This window comes from Bos mutus, chromosome 7, assembly GCF_027580195.1.
Source record: "Bos mutus isolate GX-2022 chromosome 7, NWIPB_WYAK_1.1, whole genome shotgun sequence".
Classification (NCBI taxonomy): Eukaryota; Metazoa; Chordata; class Mammalia; order Artiodactyla; family Bovidae; genus Bos; species Bos mutus.
This window is the reverse complement of record NC_091623.1, coordinates 65396614-65417294: the sequence shown is the minus strand read 5'-3', so window position 1 is coordinate 65417294 and position 20681 is coordinate 65396614. Positions and strand designations below refer to the sequence as shown.

General features: G+C 38.3%; 1 protein-coding gene across 1 annotated transcript in view; it reads right to left on the bottom strand.

Annotated features, from left to right (window-relative positions):
* Positions 1 to 20681, bottom strand: part of FBN2 (fibrillin 2) — a 223308-nt gene that overhangs the window by 143459 nt on the left and 59168 nt on the right. The window contains exons 6-7 of the mRNA XM_070374044.1: positions 19793 to 19990; positions 8846 to 8971 (exon numbers count right to left, since the gene is read on the bottom strand). Coding sequence (XP_070230145.1) covers positions 8846 to 8971; positions 19793 to 19990 — 324 coding nt within the window. The remainder of the gene's footprint in view (positions 1 to 8845; positions 8972 to 19792; positions 19991 to 20681) is intronic.

Below are 20681 nucleotides of genomic sequence, written 5' to 3'. Positions count from 1 at the left end.
AACATATTCAAAAGCAGACATTACAACAAAGGTCCATCTAGTCAAGGCTATATAGTTTTTCCAGTGGTCATGTATGGATGGGACAGTTGGACTGTGAAGAAAGCCGAGCACTGAAGAATTGATGTTTTTGAACTGTGGTGTTGGAGAAGACTCTTGAGAGTCCCTTGGACTGCAAGGAGACCCGACCAGTCCATTCTGAAGGAGATCAGCCCTGGGATTTCTTTGGAAGGAATGATGCTGAAGCTGAAACTCCAGTACTTTGGCCACCTCACGCGAAGAGTTGACTCATTGGAAAAGACTCTGATGCTGGGAGGGATTGGGGGCAAGAGGAGAAGGGGACGACAGAGGATGAGATGGCTGGATGGCATCACCGACTTGATGGACGTGAGTCTGAGTGAACTCCGGGAGTTGGTGATGGACAGGGAGGCCTGGCGTGCTGCAATTCATGGGGTTGCAAAGAGTCGGACACGACTGAGCAACTGAACTGAACTGAACTGATGGCACCCAAACACAGGGTGGTGGCACCTTTGGTGGCATCACGGTCCACATTAGTATGAGGATACAGAAAAGCCAGGCAATAAATGAAGCTTAGGACCCGGGTCAGGTCACAGTGGGTCCACTGAGTGCATGGACCCACCCAGTGTTTATTTCCCAAGATCCCTAAGGTATAATTAGCTTGAACATCCCTATCAGTTGACACAACTGACACAGATAGCACTTGACCTGTAGGGCAAGAACTGCCATAGTTGGGAAGAACAAGTGGAAGCCTCTGAAATTGCTCCAAGCTTTAAGCTAAGGAAACAAAAAAAAAAAAAAAAGAGAGCAGGGTATGGGTGGAATAATACTGAGATTATGCCATGAAACAAATACTGTGATGAATACAATTCTATGTACCTGAGAGAGGCAGCACAGACATATAGATAGATAGATGTGTCCGAAATACATGCAATCACCATGAAATATAGATAGACTGACCTATTCCCTGCTTTAAAAGCTATATATTTGCAAAGGTCCAGCTTGTGTTTTGACATCTACATCAGCTGTGATTTCACTGGGCCATGCAGTTTATTTGCAGTTGATGACCAGGATTCTACCAGCTTTTTGTTTAAAGATGATTTAAGAACCTCTTTCTTCACATTAATTACTGGTGGCTCAGATGGAGAAGGCAATGGCACCCCACTCCAGTACTCTTGCCTGGAGAATCCCATGGACGGAGGAGTCTGTAGGCTGCAGTCCATGGGGTTGCTAAGAGTCGGACTCGACTGAGCGACTTCACTTTCACTTTTCACTTTCGTGCATTGGAGAAGGAAATGGCAACCCACTCCAGTGTTCTTGCCTGGAGAATCCCAGGGACGGGGGAGCCTGGTGGGCTGCTGTCTATGGGCTCGCACAGAGTTGGACATAACTGAAGCGACTTAGCGGCAGCAGCAGCAGCAGACAGTAAAGACTGCCTGCAAGGCAGAAGACCTGGGTTTGATCCCTAGGTTAGGAAGATCCTTTGGAAAAGTGAATGACTACCCACTCCAGTATCTTTGCCTGGAGAATTCCATGGACAGAGGAGCCTATTGGGTCCATGAGGTTGTACTGAGTCAGACATGCTTGAGGGACTAACACTTTCACTTTCTTCACAATAGAGTATCACATACACTCTTTTAAATACTATTTATGTTTTTGCCAAAAAACATAAAAAATTACAATCCACTTCACCATAATTATCACCCTGACCTCTTTCTCTTTTATAATTAATTTCTTTAGACCTCTACTACTGACTTTCTTCTATTAGTTCAGTTCCATCTTTCACTACTCCCATTCTCCTTCACCTGCAATTTCAATTCTCAAGTCATAGAGGATGGACTATTTTTAGCACAGTGGTACAGAATAAACTTTCATTTTAATAAGTAAAAAATACAGCAAAAACTCTACAGGTTGTGCCAGGATCACTGAAATGGATCTAACTCAGGCCTTTCTGGATCACAGGGCACAGAATGGTACTCCTGTTGCTGCTGCTATAAATACACTTCCCGATAAATGCAGTCCATGCGTTGGGATGTGTGCTACCTGGTCACCCACCCTTGCTTGCTCAATAGTGCTCGCTGAGAGTGAAAGCTCTGGAATAAATCTAGCAGGTTGGAATCCTGGCCCCACGGTTTCATAGCCATTAAAACTTGCAAAGGTTACTTAAGACTCCCTGTGTCTCAGTCTCTTCTGTAAAGCGAGTTAATAATAGTAACCAGGGCTTTCTTGATGGTTCAGTGATAAAGAACATGCCTGCTAATGCAGAAGACACAGGTTCAATCCCTGATTTGCAAAGATCTCACATGCCACAGAGCACCTAAGCCCGTACTCTAGAGCCCGAGAGCTGCAACAACTGAAGCTCACATGCCCTAGAGCCCCCTCTTCACAAGAGAAGCCCCTGCAGTAAGAAGCCCACCCACAAGCCACAACTAGAGAGCAGCCCCTGCTCGCTGTCAACTAGAGGAAAGCCCTGGCAGCAACGAAGACCCAGTACAGCCAAAAATAAATAAATAAAAAACTACTAAAAAACCAGTAACCAAACTCACAGCACTGTATTATGACTCAATAAGAAAACCTATGCAAAGTGGTTTAAGTGTAGCTGAGAGCACACTAAGTGCTCCATAAATATTCGTTTTTATTAACGCTATTTTGGTGCATTACTTACAGGCAGATGCAAACAAAAAAATTACTTATAAAGCAAAATAAAAAGTGCTCATTGTTATGAGAGCAGAAAGTAGGTTTGGGTTTAGGAGCCTTGTGTTTCTTATTTAAGGGAGTGAAGTGAAAATGAAAGTCACACAGCTGTGTCTGATTCTTTGTGACCCCATGGACTGTCCAGTCCATGGAATTCTCCAGGCCAGAATACTGGAGGGGGTAGCCTATCCCTTTTCCAGCGGATCTTCCTGACCCAGGAATAGAACCGGGGTCTCCTGCCTTGCAGGTGGATTCTTTAAGAGGGAGTTCGTTTACATTTTAAATACAGTGCTGCAAATTTCTTTTTAAGAAGATTTAAAAGATGATAGTTTTGTGTTTTTAAATGAATGACCTAAAACATTTCCCCAAATTTACAGTTCTCTTACTTGAATCTCAATTTTTAATATGTAGTGTTCTTTTTCGGGAAATAGTCAATGAGCTTATTTATTATTTATTTTAAAGTTAATACACTTTTGGAAATATGAGTAAAAGCAAGTGCTTTTCAGTTTAGCACAGACGTTTATTCTCCATGGTTTATCAAAGCAGAGTTGGAACAGCCACTAATGACACTGTGCCAACAACTTTCATGAGTTTCATGAGTATAAATAAATATATTTGTTGTCAGAAATCCCAAACAACTAAATCCTGTGGTAATGGAACAAAGCTGAAGACTCTTCAGAATAAATTGCAAACAACTATTTGACATATGAAGGGCCATTGAAGGGAAATTTTCCAATATAATGATGCTATTTTTCTGCCTTCCATTTAAGCCAGGAAAGAATAACTCAAGGAATGTCAGAGAAGGTATAGTGTGGAAGAGGAGATCATGTAAGGACATCCGGTACCTAGTTGTGCTTATCCAAGTAGACTGAAGTTCAAATTTACATTTTTTGTTATATAAAAAAAATGTGGACAGTATTCTGATATACCCTTTCCTATTATATTGACGTGTTCTACTTTTCTTCATTTAAATTAGACAGATTTAGATGAGTAAATCTTTGAAAAGAGTAAATAACTGAATCAACCTTCTTTTTGGATGTGAATAGTTTACTACACCAAAGAATCACTTTGGCCATTTTATGACAGACTTAGGAAAAATAAGACATGACTTTAGTAAATGTAAGAGATTTTACTGAATCTCGGGTACTAAGTTAGTGATGGAGAAAGATAAGGGATTCTTTTAGACAAACACACACACATACACTCAGAGAAATATATATTTATATTCATTCCCGACTGATGCGACTTAGCAGCAGCAGCAGCAGCATCTCTCTGCTTGGACACTAGCCTACATCTAAATGTGAAAAAATAATCCCACAAGAGAATTCTCCTAATGATATGAAACAAAACAAACCTTAATGATAGATATTGACTGACAGGTTTCAAATGTTAAATTAGGAGACGAACACTCCCTCATCATTTTTTCATGTTAGTATAAACTATGTATGTTCAAACTCAAAGATTCAGTAGAACAAGCCTTTTGGAGAAGATTTTAGTTAAGAAGATATCTCAAAGCAGAAGACAGTTCTTTCTTTTAGATAGAGAGTGAAGGTCCCTGACCTCTGTTTATTGTCACCCTGCCTATTTAACTTATATGCAGAGTACATCATGAGAAACACTGGGCTGGATAAAGCACAAGCTGGATATGCAGAGTACATCATGAGAAATGCTGGGCTGGATAAAGCACAAGCTGGAATCAATATTGGCAGAAGAAATATCAATAACCTCAGATATGCAGATGCTGCTGCTAAGTCACATCAGTCATGTTCGACTCTGTGGGACTCCATAGACCAGCCCACCAGGCTCCCCCATCCCTGGGATTCTCCAGGCAAGAATACTGGAGTGGGTTGCCATTTCCTTCTCCAGTGCATGAAAGTGAAAAGTGAAAGTGAAGTCGCTCAGTCATGTCCGACTCTTCACGACCCCATGGACTGTAGCCTACCAGGCTCCTCCATCCATGGGATTTCCCAGGCAAGAGTACTGGAGTGGGTTGCCATTGTCTTCTCCGATATGCAGATGACATCACCCTTATGGCAGAAAGCAAAGAAGAACTAAAGAGCCTCTTGATAAAAGTGAAAGAAGAGAGTGAAAAAGTTGGCTTAAAACTCAACATTCAGAAAACTAAGATCATGGCCCATTACTCCATGGCAAATAGATGGGGAAAGAGTGGAAACAGTGACAGACTTTATTTTTGGGGGCTTCAAAATCAAATCACTGCAGATGGTGACTCCAGTCATGAAATTAAAAGAAGCTTGCTCTTTGGAAGAAAAGTTATGACCAACCCAGATAGCATATTAAAAAGCAGAGACGTTATTTTGCCAACAAAAGTCCATCTAGTCAAAGCTATGGTTTTTCCAGTGGTCATGTATGGATGTGAGAGTTGAACTATAACAGCTGAGCACCGAAGAACTGATGCTTTTGAACTGTAGTGCTGGAGAAGACTCTTGAGAGTTCCTTGGACTGCAAGGAGATTCAACTAGTCCATCCTAAAGGAAATCAGTCCTGAAAATTCACTGGAAGGACTGATGCTGAAGCTGAAGCTCCAATACTTTGACCACCTGATGTGAAGAACTGACTCATTTGAAAAGACCCTGATGCTGGGAAAGATTGAAGGTGGGAGGGGAAAGGGACGACAGAGGATGAGATGGTTGGATGGCATCACCAACTCAATGGACACGAGTTTGAGTGAGTGAACTCTGGGAGTTGGTAATGGACAGGATGGCCTGGCATGCTGTGGTCCATGGGTTTGCAAAGAGCTGGACACGGCTGAGTGACTGAACTGAACTGAAAGAGGGACAATGACACAAAAATCTAAAAATGCTGAACTGCACAATGTTTACCCTCTTAGCCTTTGAATTACAACCAAAGTGAAACAAGATTATTAAGGAAGTGAAAAAAATCAGATAAAGCAAAAGTTCCCATGATGAAGATCACTGGCTTCTTTCCAAATACAATCTCAACTCTGGCCCCATATTTTCTTTTCATTTGGACATTCAACCCAGGTAAAAGAACTTAACTTACTATACACCCTGTTCCCAATGAATCAATGTAGCTTACAATATATCAAGACTGTTTCAGGGTCTGTAATAAATGAAATTTATCAGCACGAAATAAGACAGAGTTTTTGTCCTCAATGACCTTACTCAAGTGTTGAAGTGAGATGGTCAATAAACAAGTAACACAAGAAATCAATAAGACAATTTATCAAAGTTATTAAGCTGACTTTACAATTTCTTGTTAATGCTACCACCATTTTCCTAATCACAGGAAAATGTGATGGAGTCACCTTTCTTTTTCTGAACAGATCTAGTAACTTACAGATTAAAAAAGACTTCTTTGGAGAATTTCACTGACATATGAACAGAAATATAAAATGTGCTACAACAGAAATAGGAAGGGCATCATTTAAATCTTTTAGTTCTATATTTTAACATTCATTGTAATCCATACAAAAGTTAAAATATCTTACCTTCAACATTTGGTTCAAAGTAATTGCTATCATTGTATTTTTATTTAGAATAAACACTAACTTTAAATTCATGGCAACACTTTTTACATTGATACTGTATTAACTGAGTATAATTTAAAACTTGTAACTGAGTGTAACAACAGTTTGCAGTCTTTCCAGATACATTATGCCACCAATTACATTAAATAAATTTATGTAAGGAAATACCATTTGTTCTTTTACATAAAGAAAGAGTATAACTCAAAGAAAATTGATAATAGTCACTTTTAAGACCTATCCAAATAAATATGACTTAGACACAAAGTCAAGGCTTCATAAAACCTTTAGTTTTCAAATTCTAATCACCACTTCTTCTAATTCTGCTATTCCCCACCAGTCCCAAACATTAAATCATATAATTTTTTCTGGGCATTGGTTAAATAGATTTGGCTGCTTGGGAGGAAATAAGGAAAGAGACGACTGGATTCAGGGCTCTGGGTGGTGCCTCCATTACATCAATAGCCCCCTTTCCTAAAGAACATAGACAAGTGTGAATAAAGAGTTGCACTGTCTTTAGCCAAACTCTGTCTTGGCTCTACATGTTGTTTTGATGAAATGTGATGTAGAAAATGCTCATTCCGTTTTCAACTAAGAAGTAATACATTGTTGGATGATTAATGGAACTGTCATAACCACTCTCATCAGTTGGTGGCTGTACCTTCTTACCTATAATCAAACTCTCTTTTTGTTCCTAAGTCCACCCCCTTGGATCTAGTTTGTATATGACTCCAGAAGTAAAAAAGTAAAGGAGTGGGGTGGTGATAAAAGGTTGAGCAACAGAATCAACCCCAAAAGAGGGGGGAAGAAAAATACAGAACATAGCAAGGAAATAGCAGTTCAACCCAGACTTCCTGCAGATCCCTAACTCTCTAGTCCAATTCCGTGTGTATTCATACTCTACTTCTTATCTAGGAAATAGTTCCTCTTCTTACCTGTTCTCCATCATTATACTCTAGATTTTATTTTTCCCACTTTTTTTGTTGACAGAGAGGGACACAATTTTTATAATCAAGTATCAGAAACAGAGACATTACTTTGTCAACAAAGGTCCATCTAGTTAAGGCTATGGTTTTTATAGTGATCATGTACGGATGTGAGAGTTGGACTATAATGAAAGCTGAGCACAGAAGAATTGATGCTTTTGAACTGTGGTGTTGGAGAAGACTCTTGAGAGCCCTTGGACTGCATGGAGATCCAACCAGTCCATCCTAAAGGAGATCAGTCCTGAATATTCACTGGAAGGACTGATGCTGAAGCTGAAACTCCAATACTTTGGCCAGCTGATGTGAAGAGCTGACTCATTTGAAAAGACCCTGATGCTGGGAAAGATTGAGGGCAGGAGGAGAAGGGGACGACAGAGGAAGAGATGGTTGGATGGCATCACCTACTCAATGGACATGGGTTTGGGTGGACTCCGGGAGTTGGTGATGGACAGGGAGGCCTGGCGTGACGTGGTTCATGGGGTCGCAAAGAATTGGACAGGTCTGAGCAACTGAACTGAACTGAACTGAACAGAGACAATCCCAAATATTGCCTTTTGGAAAGGGGAAAAAAAACAAAAGACTTAATTATATATACCAGGTATTGAAGGTAAAAGGTCTAAATGAACTTGTGATAATATTTTCACCAGAAGTAATTATTATATATGTTTGGCACTACTGAATCAAAAAAAAAAATGCTCTCAGTTAATATCCTAGTAGGCATAAGGAATAAGTTCAGATTATTGAATTTTCCATATATATTTTTCCACCTCAGAAAAGTTACACTGGCAAAAACTCCAAAATTGTTTTTTAAAACTCTGAATAGATAAAAACACTTATGTAACAAAATGAGAAAAGATATACTCTATTAAAGCTTTCAGAAAATGAGTTCAGTTAATAATAAATTGATTTAAGTAATAACGGAAAAGACAAACATTATACTTTAACACTACCAGAAGCATCATAATTTCCTAAACCTCTGTATTAATTAAAACTAGACACACTTAGAAGCTTCCTGAATTTCATAATTTTGATAAAGTTTTCAAAGATACATATAACAAGTGAATTTATTCTGTTTGAGGAATGCTGATAAAATTTACATTTCAATATTATAGTCCCAAACTCATATTCCAAAAAGTATTAGTTTTTTTTTTAAGATCTTTACTTGACTAAGCTATTTTCTGGGGGATTACCTGCTGTGATAATTTCCAAACCCTCCTTGAGTCAATTATACTTGTCTTTTATTAGACGGTCAGTTACGCACAATATCAATACAAAACTTAAAGTCTTTATTTTATAACATATGACGGAGTACCTCTAATGCGTTGCTTTAATATATTTCACTTGAACTTATCTTTACCTAATTTTAATGTTTGATATAATTTCATAAGTGAAATAGAAAACTATGAAGGAAAAATAAAAATTGTTGGATTGCTACCATTCTCACTACAATACAGAAACTGAGCTAAACCAAATGTAAAATGATACTGGTTCTTGTTTCCAAATGAAACCCATTAAATATACAAACCAACACAAAACTACTCTAAGGTTATTCCTTCACTTTCATATTAAAATAAATCATCATAATTGTGATTAAATTTTTCCCAGATTCAGAGTCAGACATGTCCCTTGAAAGGGAGATACTCACCTTCACATTTCTGAGTAGTTTCGCTCTGCTTGTGACCAGCAGGACATTTGCATTCAAAAGAGCCCACTGTATTGATACAGTTTCCTCCCTGGCATATCCCAGGAATAGCCTGGCATTCATCAACATCTGTAAGCAGAAAGTATTTTCGATATAGATATCACTAATTTTCAGAATATTTATCTACACATGCGTACTTTTTTTAATGTGTAGCAGAAATCCACTTGTTCTCAAAGCAACAAAGTGAGGGGAGTCAGGATCCCTTCGTATGCATGTATTTTAGTTTAGGTAAATGGTATACATTAAAGACCTCATTTTGTCTCTTGGTTTGACTTTCAGAATTCTGTTTCTAAAATCCATCCATAGTGTTTTGTGGACAACCAATCCCTTGCTTTGATTTGCTACAGAAGACTTCCTTTTATTTTTAATTGGAATGTAATTGCTTTACAATGTTGTTTTGGTATCCGCTTGAGCCTCCCTCCATGCTCGCCTCCCCCACTTCACCCCATCCCTCTGGGCACCAGGCTGAGCTCCCTGTGTTATATACAGCAGCCTCCCACTAGCTGTTTACACATGATCATGCATATGTCAAGGCTACTTTCTCAGTCTGTCCACTCTCCTGGTGATGAATAGTCAGCAGCCTCTAACTTTCCATCACCTCAGGAGAACAAACATATAATCTGAAAAGACTTACATCTATTAAAGTAACTTAAGTCTTAGTTTAAAATCTTTGCCCGAAGAAAATTTCAGGTCTAGGTGGCTTTGCTGTTAAATTCTTTCAAACATTTAAGAAAGAAATATACACAGAATCACACAGAAAAGAGAAGAGAGGACACTGCCCAACCCATTTCACTGAGTTGGCATTACCCTGAAGCCAAAGCTTCATATTAAAATAAATCATCATAATTGTGATTAAATTGTGATTAAATTGGGGATGAGCATACAAAAATTATTAGCCAGTCAACTTTAGCAATATATAAAAAGTTAACATATCATGACTAAGTAAAACGTTTATTCCAGGAATTTAAGGCTTCCACATTCAAACATAAATCAGTTCATCAAACAGATTAAGGAAGAGACAACATATGAATATCTCTTGGATATGAAAAAAGCAACGGCAAAGTTCAACACTCATTCATGATCACTAATAGATTTTTTAAAATCTCAGTAAGCCAGAAATACAAGGGAATGTCCTCCACCTGATAAAGACCCTGTATAAAAAACTACAGCTAACACATTATAGGAGATTGGGAAAATTTTCTTTATTTAGAGTTTCTGAGTCTTTCACTTTATATCTAAATTCACCTTAAGTTCTCTTTGTGTAAAAGGTAATTCAGTATATTGTTATGATGAACATGCTATATAAAAGGGCATACAATATATAAGCTTATGCAGATTTACATTAGCTATCCAAATCGACAGGCCAACGTAACAGATTTATTAATATTGTATCTATATAACAATTGATGTACTCATTGTAAGAAATATTAAAGATGCAGAAAAACAGAAAATTAAAAGAGATAACCATTGATACATTAGTAGTCTGTTCTTTTAGAATTATTCATAGACAAATTCAGAGTGGTGGCCCATTAATTTAATCAGAATAAGATTACACTATATGTGTTGTTTTGCCTCTTATCTTTTTCCATTAAAACATTTTATTGATACATTTCTATGTCAGTGTATATTGACTTATCCTGTTATTTTTTGGTAAACCCACAAGTTTGGTATATCTTACTGTGTAAACTGGGGCTTCCCCAGTGGCTTAGCAGTAAAGAATCCATCTACAATGCAGGAGACTCTGGAGACAAGGGTTTGACCCCTGGGTTGGGAAGATCCCTTAGAAAAGGAAATGACAACCCACTCCAGTATTCATGCCTGGAAAATCCCACAGACAGAGGAACCTGGCAGGCTACAGTCCACAGGGTCACAAAAGAGTTGGACACAACTGGGCACGGCACACAAAATATTGTTATCTTGAGATGAAAATAGGTATCACTGTCTTATTAAAGGATATCTGATCCAAACAAAAAGCAACTAAAATGAATTATATGACAAGAAGTTTACATACTGAAGAATTTAATTTACAACATTTCAAACTGCATTATTTTAAAAATGTACTACATTTCTACCCTCATTACAGTGGTAAAAAACATCCGTAGAAACCGCTTTTTTCCTGGTAGATAAATCAAAGAAAGAATATTTTGGTATAAAATGAAAAATGAGGCCAAATCCCTGTAAATCCCTTAGTACTGTTCATAAAAACTTTGACTACATATTTAGTAGATTCAGTAATTTTTCAAAGGAAAAAGCATTCTGACTTTACAGGGTTTATTTTGTAATTGCCTGAAAAGTACTTTTCCTAGAAAAAATAAATAGAACTCTTATTTTTTGAAATATCCTACGCAGCGATACAGAATTAATTTCTTTTAGGGAGATCATTAATCACTAAAATAAAAAAGAAAGTTTTAAAGAAATCTTATTGAAATAATCAACAGGAACCTAGAGGCACACACAAGTGTTCCCTATAAAAACAAAAGAAGCCAGCCTCAGACCTTCAAATTATGCAAGAGTTTCTGCATCTTCCAAGCTAGCATAAGGAACCACTAATGTCTGATGGGTTTTCCACTGGACAAATTATACAGATGTGTTTCTGTTCTTCCCTTCAATTCAGGCAGAGGCTTATTATTTCTTTAAATGTTGGATAACTTCAAATCACATATAAGAATTTTACCGAATAAAATTAAATCTTTTGAAACTTAAACCTTAGACAATCACTTCAGTCTATGTCTACTAAGGTTATAAATAATGTGACAAAGCAATAGTAATTCTAGTTTATGAACTCGGTTATTCTCCAACTTCTCCAAATAAACTTGCCTTAAGAGATAATAAACTGATTTTATTATATAAATTAGTATTAGATGGTATATTATTTTTAGCTGACATTAAAATGTGAAAAATATGTGCCAGCACTACAGGCATATAAAAATGGTTCATTTAATTTATATCTGCGGGAACTAAGGACCAACTCCTATTACTGTACTAATAGTGCATGATTTTTTAACTTGGTCTGTCCCCAAATAAGATTCACTTTTAAAATGTAAGTTATTTCTACACTCCATAGATATTCATACACAGTACTTATATTTCTACAAAAACAAATGTCAGTCTTTAAGTATAGCAATTGAAAAATAGTCCTGTCTCTATCTGGGGCCTAAGACATATAGTCTGTCTTGGCAACGGTTCAGTGTGGTTTGATTCGGCCAGAATATCTATTCATGCATTCACAAAATTCCAATGCTGAATAAATGATCATCCCAATAAGTAAATATTGATAACTTACTACCTGTAGGACTTCAAACTTGAAATAAAATAAAACAGAGCATGGTTCTGTCTCAATCCTCTTTGTCTCAACAGATGTCATCATTGTTTATCCCAATGTCAAAATCAGAAACGTTAAGAGAGAAACTGGGCATCCTCTCACTTCTTCCCATCAGTACCAAGTGCTTGCTTCCCAAATATATCTCAAATCTTGGCTCTCTGCCTCTACTCTGGTCTCAAGCTTCATCATATATCACCTGTACTGTCACAGGAAACTTCTGAGTTTTTTTTTTCTTCCACTCTGGTCCCCCCTAGAGTTGATTCTTTGCAGAGCACCTAAAATACTTCTATTTACAAAAATATGTATCAAGGCCAGAAGTCTGTAGACCCTGCCACACTGTTTTCTGGTCTATGAGTTGCTCGAGAGAAGTTTGAGACCCCTTAGGGTATTCCCTTTAAAGAAGATACTTGCTTATTCTGTCTTATTATGCCCACAAGATTCTCCTTTATCTTCTCTTTCTTAGTCAACTGCTATACCTTCCAAACTGCAAACTGAAACTTCTATTTTAGAAAATTTGTCTGTTGTTTTCTGTTCATTGCTTCAGCTTTCTTTACCACCTTTCTGCTTCTTTCCAATCAGTCTTTATTGTCCTCTGACATTTCACTTTGTGATTTCCTCAAGCTTATCAACCTTTGTCATGATTTTGTTCAGTTTTATGTTAAGTCTGTATGTGTATGTGTAATATTTGCCTTTCATTAGGTAAAGTTTTTATTCCTTCAGTTTCTTTCTTGAGTATGTTCAGTATGCACTATGCATCTCTGACTGTCTTTACTGAACTCTTAGAGTGCTTCTTCGAGCACCTGTTAAGAGTAGAAACACATTATTTTTCATTTCCATGAGATAAAAGAGTACATGAATTTTGTGTTAATTTAGATAATTCTATCTTTTCCTCATGCTTTTTCTCTCTTTTTTTTCAGTTTTTCTTTAGTACTCATCTTTAAATGGAGTCATTTTCTGCTGAAGAAAGACTAGAGAGTGCTAAGAAGAATCAGGTTGATTTGAAAACTTCTACAAGGAATATTGCCTGCAGAAGCTTCTTATCAAACTCTCTGCACTTTCTTTAAAATTTTAAGTTTACACTATCTGAAAATCTCAAAGACCCAAAGTCAAGTATTAATTTTAAATAAAATTTCCTTCTAATTAGAGTGAACTTGTAAGTCAGTGAAGATTTAAAAAGAACTTAACTGTAAAAAAATAATAATAATACAACATATGCAAGTGACAGTTCATGACATATTTATTTGAAGTTTATAAATATTTTTGAAAAACAGTTTAATGCCACTTTTTTATGCCTTTAATTCACTCATTTTATGCTAGCTTAAATTTTAAGGCCTATGTGAGGCAACTTTGGTTCCTTTGTGTTTAATAAAATGAAGAATATACAAGCCTAAATGTAGATTAGACTTAGGCTTATGGACTACAACTGAAACGCTCTCAACAGGGAAGGAGTCAAGAATCATTATGACTGACCTCATAACACCCTAGGAAGGGGTTTCTTCTGACACCGCTTATTTAAGTCCAGAAAGTCATGACAGCAACAGTGAAAAGTAAAAAACAAAACAAAAAAATTACTAGTTTCCTCACAGCTTAATGTTTTTTTAAGTATCATTTTAATTTCATATTGGATCTCATTTTTCACAGTTACTTTTTGATTATAAGATCCCTTTCATTCCCTCCTAGGCTGCAGTTAAAGTAATTCACTAATTGCACCAGTTACAGGATAGTATTATATTTAGAACTTCAGCAAGGTCCTCTCTTGGCTAATATAAACCGTATTTTAAAACCAACATTAAGCTATTTACTGCTATCATCTACACAGCTAAATGTTTTCAACTCTACAAAAATTTTCAACTACCCCTTTAAAAAGATCACTATTATAAAAAAGTATGACATGTATCATGTTTTATTGTCTTATTGTTTCCCATTCTATTACCTTCCAAATTAATTTGGCAGAGTATTTGGGAAACAGTCTAGGAATTTAAAGGGGAAAATGAAATCACAGTAAGATGTAGTCTTAAAATAGCCTGAACTGAAGATTAGTGTTTAATTGAGAGCCTTCTGACGATGCCATGATTTTGAAATAAAGCAGAACTTGTTTTTCCAGACATTTTAACCATGTGGCAGATTTCATTTTGCTCCTGTAGCTGTATTAATCCATTATATTTTTAGTCAAATGGAGCCCAAAACTTATCTTTGCTGCATAAACAAAATCAAACAAATAAGCTTTCAGACATTACTCAATCCTGAAGGACATTCAGGAAGTTTCAGATCAGATGACACATTTTCCATAATTGTGTTCAGAAAAACTAGGCCTCTTTGACAAAATATCACCGTAAAAAAGTCTAACTACAAATACAAAAGATGAGGAGAGTCTGTAATTTGTGATTTTTTTTTTTTTGGGTAGAAATTAAGGGCTTTTTTCAACCAGGACTATTTCTATGAAACAGTGGTTTTCAAGAATATTTTAATATCAATTCCATTTATTAATTCAAAAGATATTTACTGAGTATCTACTGCGTGTTAGATACTATTCTAAATGCCTCAGAAACATTAATGAATATAACAGATTTTTGCCGAAACAGAGCTTACATTCTAGTTGGGAGACAGTAAAAGCAAGAGGGGCTTAACCTGATGGCTCAGAAGGTAAAGAATCCGCCTGCCAATGTAGGACACAGGTTTGATCCCTGGGTCAGGAAGATGCCCTGGAGAAGGGACCACTCCAGTATTCTTGCCTGGAGAATTCCCTGGACAGAGGAGCCTTGTGGGCTACAGGACATGGGGTCGCAAAGAGTCGGACACGGCTGAGCAACTAACACCTTCACTTTCACTTTCAAAAGCAATAAAGACAATAGACAGGCAAGTGCATTAGAAGGTGAAAAGTGCCAGAGAATAAACAAAAGTTTTTACTCTAGCAAATCCAGTCAGTGTTAATCTAGTAGATCTATACAGTATTTTATCTTTAATAGTAATGTTAAATTATATAAATTATACAGTAATCTATATCTAATCTAGGAATTCTATGTAGTACAGTAAATAAATACTATATGCTATATATTAATCACTTCATGGGAAATAGATGGGGAAACAGTGGAAACAGTATCAGACTTTATTTTTCTGGGCTCCAAAATCACTACAGATGGTGACTGCAGCCATGAAATTAAAAGACGCTTACTCCTTGGAAGGAAAGTTATGACCAACCTCGATAGCATATTGAAAAGCAGAGACATTACTTTGCCAACAAAGGTCTGTCTAGTCAAGGCTATGGTTTTTCCAGTGGTCATGTATGGATGTGAGAGTTGGACTGTGAAGAAAGCTGAGCACTGAAGAACTGATGCTTTTGAACTGTGGTGTCGGAGAAGACTCCAGAGAGTCTCTTGGACTGCAAGGAGATCTAACCGGTCCATTCTGAAGGAGATCAGCCCTGGGATTTCTTTGGAAGGAATGATGCTAAAGCTGAAACTCCAGTACTTTGGCCACCTCATGCGAAGAGTTGACTCATTGGAAAAGACTCTGAGGCTGGGAGGAATTGGGGGCAGGAGAGAAAAGGGACGACAGAGGATGAGATGGCTGGATGGCATCACTGACTCGATGGATGTGAGTCTGAGTGAACTCCGGGAGTTGGTGATGGACAGGGAGGCCTGGCGTGCTGCGATTCATGGGGTTGCAAAGAGTCGGATACGACTGACAGACTGAACTGAACTGAACTGATATATTAATAGCATAGTATATATTCTGGAGAAAAAATGTTGCTTTATCAGGAACTCTATATAATCATACCATTAGTCATATCAATGATTTAGAATTTTATTATCCACAGTAAACAACAGATTAAAAATTATATTTAACTTGATTTTCATATTTGTTGTGGTTGGTACTAATCCAAGAGACAAAACATTCACAAAACCATTCTAAGGCCACAGCTGGCAAGGCTTTTACATGCAATTAAATATAAAGCTGATAATTTGTTGGGTTATATGGTCACCCTTGGAGCTTCCTAGGTGGCAGAATGGTAAAGAATCCGCCTGTCAATACAGGAGACCCAAGAGATGCAGGTTTAATTCCTGGATTGGGAAGATTCCCTGGAGGAGGAAATGGCAAAACCACTGCGAGATCTCATGGACAGAGAAGCTTGGCGGGCTACAGTCCATGGGGTTGCAAGAAAGTCAGAGAGGACTTAAAGAGTAAACAACAACAACAGGGTCATCCCTTGGGTATCCCTATAGTTCTGATTCGAAAAGAATTCAGATGCAGACCATTTTTAAAACTACGTTTTATAAAACTACAAAACTAAGAAAAATCTTTGGAGGCCACTGTCAGAAATATACTTACCAAATTATGCAGAGCACTCAGATTTTATAATTTGATGGATTGAGGTTATGTACAGGTCCTGAATCTACCAATTCTCATCTGGGGTTTGGACAGACAGTGGCCTGGCTTTCCGCAATATACCATTTACATGGGCTGGATAAACAACCTCTGACACTGGTTCAGTTCAGTCGCTCAGTCATGTCCAACTCTTTGTGATCCCATGAACCACAGCATGCCAGGCTTCCCTGTCCATCACCAACTCCCAGAGTCCACCCAAACCCATGTCCATTGAGTCGGTGATGCCATCCAACCATCTCGTCCTCTGTCATCACCTTCTCCTCCTGCCCTCAATCTTTCCCAGCATCTGGATATTTTCAAATGAGTCAGCTCTTAGCATCAGGTGGCCAATGTATTGGAGTTTCAGCTTCAACATCAGTCTTACCAATGAACACTCTCTCCTTCAGGATGGACTGGTTGGATCTCCTTTTAGTCCAAGGGACTCTCAAGAGTCTTCTCCAACACCACAGTTAAAAAGCATCAATTCTTCAGCGCTCGGCTTTCTTCACAGTCCAACTCTCACATCCATACATGACCACTGGAAAAACCATAGCCTCGACTAGACAGATCTTTGCTGGCAAAGTAATGTTTCTGCTTTTTAATATGCTATCTAGGTTGGTCATAACTTTCCTTCCAAGGAATAAGTGTCTATTAATTTCATGGCTGCAATCACCATCTTCAGTGATTTTGGAGCCCAGAAAAATATAGTCAGCCACTGTTTCCACTGTTTCCCCATCTATTTGCCACGAAGTGATGGGACTGGATGCCATGATCTTAGTTTTCTGAATATTGAGCTTTAAGCCAACTTTTTCACTCTCCTCTTTCATAAAGAGGCTCTTTAGTTCTTCTTCACTTTCTGCCATAAGGGTGGTGTCATCTGCATATTGAGGTTATTGATATTTCTCCTGGCAATCTTGATCCCAGCTTGTGCTTCCTCCAGGCCAGCGTTTCTGATGATGTACTCTGCGTAGAAGTTAAATAAGCAGGGTGACAATATACAGCCTTGATGTACTCCTTTTCCTATTTGGAACCAGTCTGTTGTTCCATGTCCAGTTCTAACTGTTGCTTCCTGACCTGCATACAGATTTCTCAAGAGGCAGATCAGGTGGTCTGGTATTACCATCTCTTTTAGAATTTTTCACAGTTTATTGTGATCCACACATCAAAAGCTATGGCATAGTCAATAAAGTAGAAATAGATGTTTTTCTGGAACTCTTGCTTTTTCGATGATCCAGAGGATGTTGGCAATTTGATCTCTGGGTCCTCTGCCTTTTCTAAAAGCAGCTTGAACATCTGCAAGTTCATGCTTCACGTACTGCTGAAGCCTGGCTTGGAGAATTTTGAGCATTACTTAACTAGCATTGTGAGATAAGTGCAATTGTGTGGTAGTTTGAGCATTCTTTGGCATTGCCTTTCTTTGGGATTGGGATGAAAACTGACCTTTTCCAGTCCTGTGGCCACTGCTGAGTTTTCCAAATTTGCTGGCATATTGAGTGCAGCACTTTCACAGCATCATCTTTCAGGATTTGAAATAGCTCAACTGGAATTCCATCACCTCCACTAGCTTTGTTCATAATGATGCTTCCTAAGGCCCACTTGACTTCACATTCCAGGATGTCTGGCTCTAGGTGAGTAATCACACCATTGTGGTTATCTGGGTCATGAAGATCTTTTTTGTATAGTACTTCTGTGTATTCTTGCCACTTCTTCTTAATATCTTGTGCTCCTGTTAGCTCCATACCATTTCTGTCCTTTATTGTACCTATCTTTGCAGGAAATGTTCCCTTGGTATCTCTGATTTTCTTGAAGAGATCTCTAGTCTTTCCCATTCTATTGTTTTCTTCTATTTCTTTGCATTGATCACTGAGGAAGGTTTTCTTATGTCTCCTTGCTATTCTTTGGAACTCTGCATTCAAATGGGTATGCCTTTCCTTTTCTCCTTTGCTTTTTGCTTCCTTTCTTTTCACAGCTATTTGTAAGGCCTCCTCAGACAGCCATTTTGCTTTTTGCATTTCTTTTTCTTAGGGATGGTATTGATTCCTGTCTCCTGTACAATGTCACGAGCCTCCATCCATAGTTCATCAGGCACTCTGTCTGTCAGATCTAGTCCCTTAAATCTATTTCTCACTTTGGTTTAGGTCATACCTGAATGGTCTAGTGGTTTTCTCCACTTTATTCAATTTCAGTCTGAATTTGGCAATAAGGAGTTCATGATCTGAGCCACAGTCAGGCCCCGGTCTTGTTTTTGCTGACTGTATAAAGCATATCCATCTTTGGCTGCTGACACTGGTTACTAACATCAATTTGAAAGATTTCACATCTGACTTTGTATATGATTTAATTGTAACAAAGTTTAACTAACTCCCATGTGTAATAATAAATAACATCATTTCTCTGAATAATACAAAAGTACTTTCCACTTTCCTTTCACCCTACTACTGCTTGAAAGCTCATCACAGCACCCTGTTCTAAGCTTTAAAAATGCACTTAATCCATATATCAGAGAAGTTGTTAAGAAGACTAAGAATCACGTTGGCTGAAAATTAATTAATTATTCAGTAAGTATATGACAATTTCTACTATTTGGGTTAAAGTTGATAGTTGTAGCATCCTCAGGGCCTGGATCTAGCCCTGATACATATATGTAAGGATGTGGTTGGGAAGATTGCCTGGAGACAAGATTGTAACCGACTGATTAATAAACTCAGAAGTAACTGCAGTCACGGTTGGGGTTACTGCTTTGTCTCTGAAGACACTGTTGATAATCTCAGATGGCTCACTTTTTCCCTGTCACCTGAGTTCAGGTTCTCATATCTTTAATGAGATGGGAAAGACAGAAAAAATGTGTCCCCCAGATATTTACATATGCATAGTTTGAGGGGCTGTAGTAGGGAATGTGTAACGCCATCTGGATAAAGACATGGTATTGCTTCTCTTCTGATTGTCTTAAATATTTTTTAAATTTCCCCCAATTTTTCATATCCCTCTTCTCCCTCTCTGTCAGTTAACAATAATTTGCTAAGTGGCCAGAAGATAAGCCATCTGTAGCCAAGCCCCTCATCATCAGAGATGATAAGGCCCCTCTGGGAAACAGCTTTGGGTTAAAGGCTCCCATCCACCGTGGCAGATCCCCATAGTGCAGTGAAAGGAGCCCAGACAACTGGGTGGATGACTCGGTGCACACGGGCTGAAGGCTCACTCACCTTGGCAAGCTCCAGTGCGTATGTTGGGGATGAAGCCCCGTCGGCAGGGCTGAGGCTGGGCTGGGCACATCTCGCAGGGGTGACCCCAGGCCCGCCCAGTGGTGGCGCAGCACAGAGTCTTTGTACACACGATGCCTGTGAGCTGCCCCTGGCACATCTGGTTGTTGACCTGAGTGAAACACGGACCTGTCCTGTAATCTGGAATGTGAAAGAAGGCAGAGAGACAGGTTTTATAGCCATGCACCAATCTCAAAACCAGCACCTCCAAATTCATAAAACAAGAGACTTTCTTCCCATCAAAATGCTGAATGACAAAAGGCCAGAGAATTCCATCATGAAAACTCAGCATTTGCCGATAATGAGAAGTGCCTTACAAAACTTCAATGTATTCTACCCTAGACATTGTAAATAGGTGGCTCAAGGGCTGTGTCTGGGACACAGATGTGTTTTCTTGGCCCGTCTAATGTTTTAAAATGAGTAGCCAACATTGTAAATTGGGAAATTTCACATGAAATTTGTACTTCTGGCTTTTCTTAAAAAGCTGGATGTCCTGGCCATGCTAGGTCTGTCACGTTGCATGGCGGTGGTGAAGAGTCCCTTCTATGACACCACAGCCCAGCCACCCAGCCCTCTCCACTCATTGGGCTTCCCCACCTGTGCCCTGAGGGCACCTGCTTTAATGACTCCTCTGTACCTGTCAATATTCTGAAGTCCCGAGAAAAGTTCAGAAAATCAAAACAGAACCAATGACGACACACCCTGCCATACCGCATATATATGTATATTTAGGCGGTCTAGATTGATTATAATCATTTAGTACTAACAGTTTGGTTTTCGTTTCCTTGTCAGCCTGTTTAGTTCTCTGTGTAGCTCACCTAGAAAGATGGTA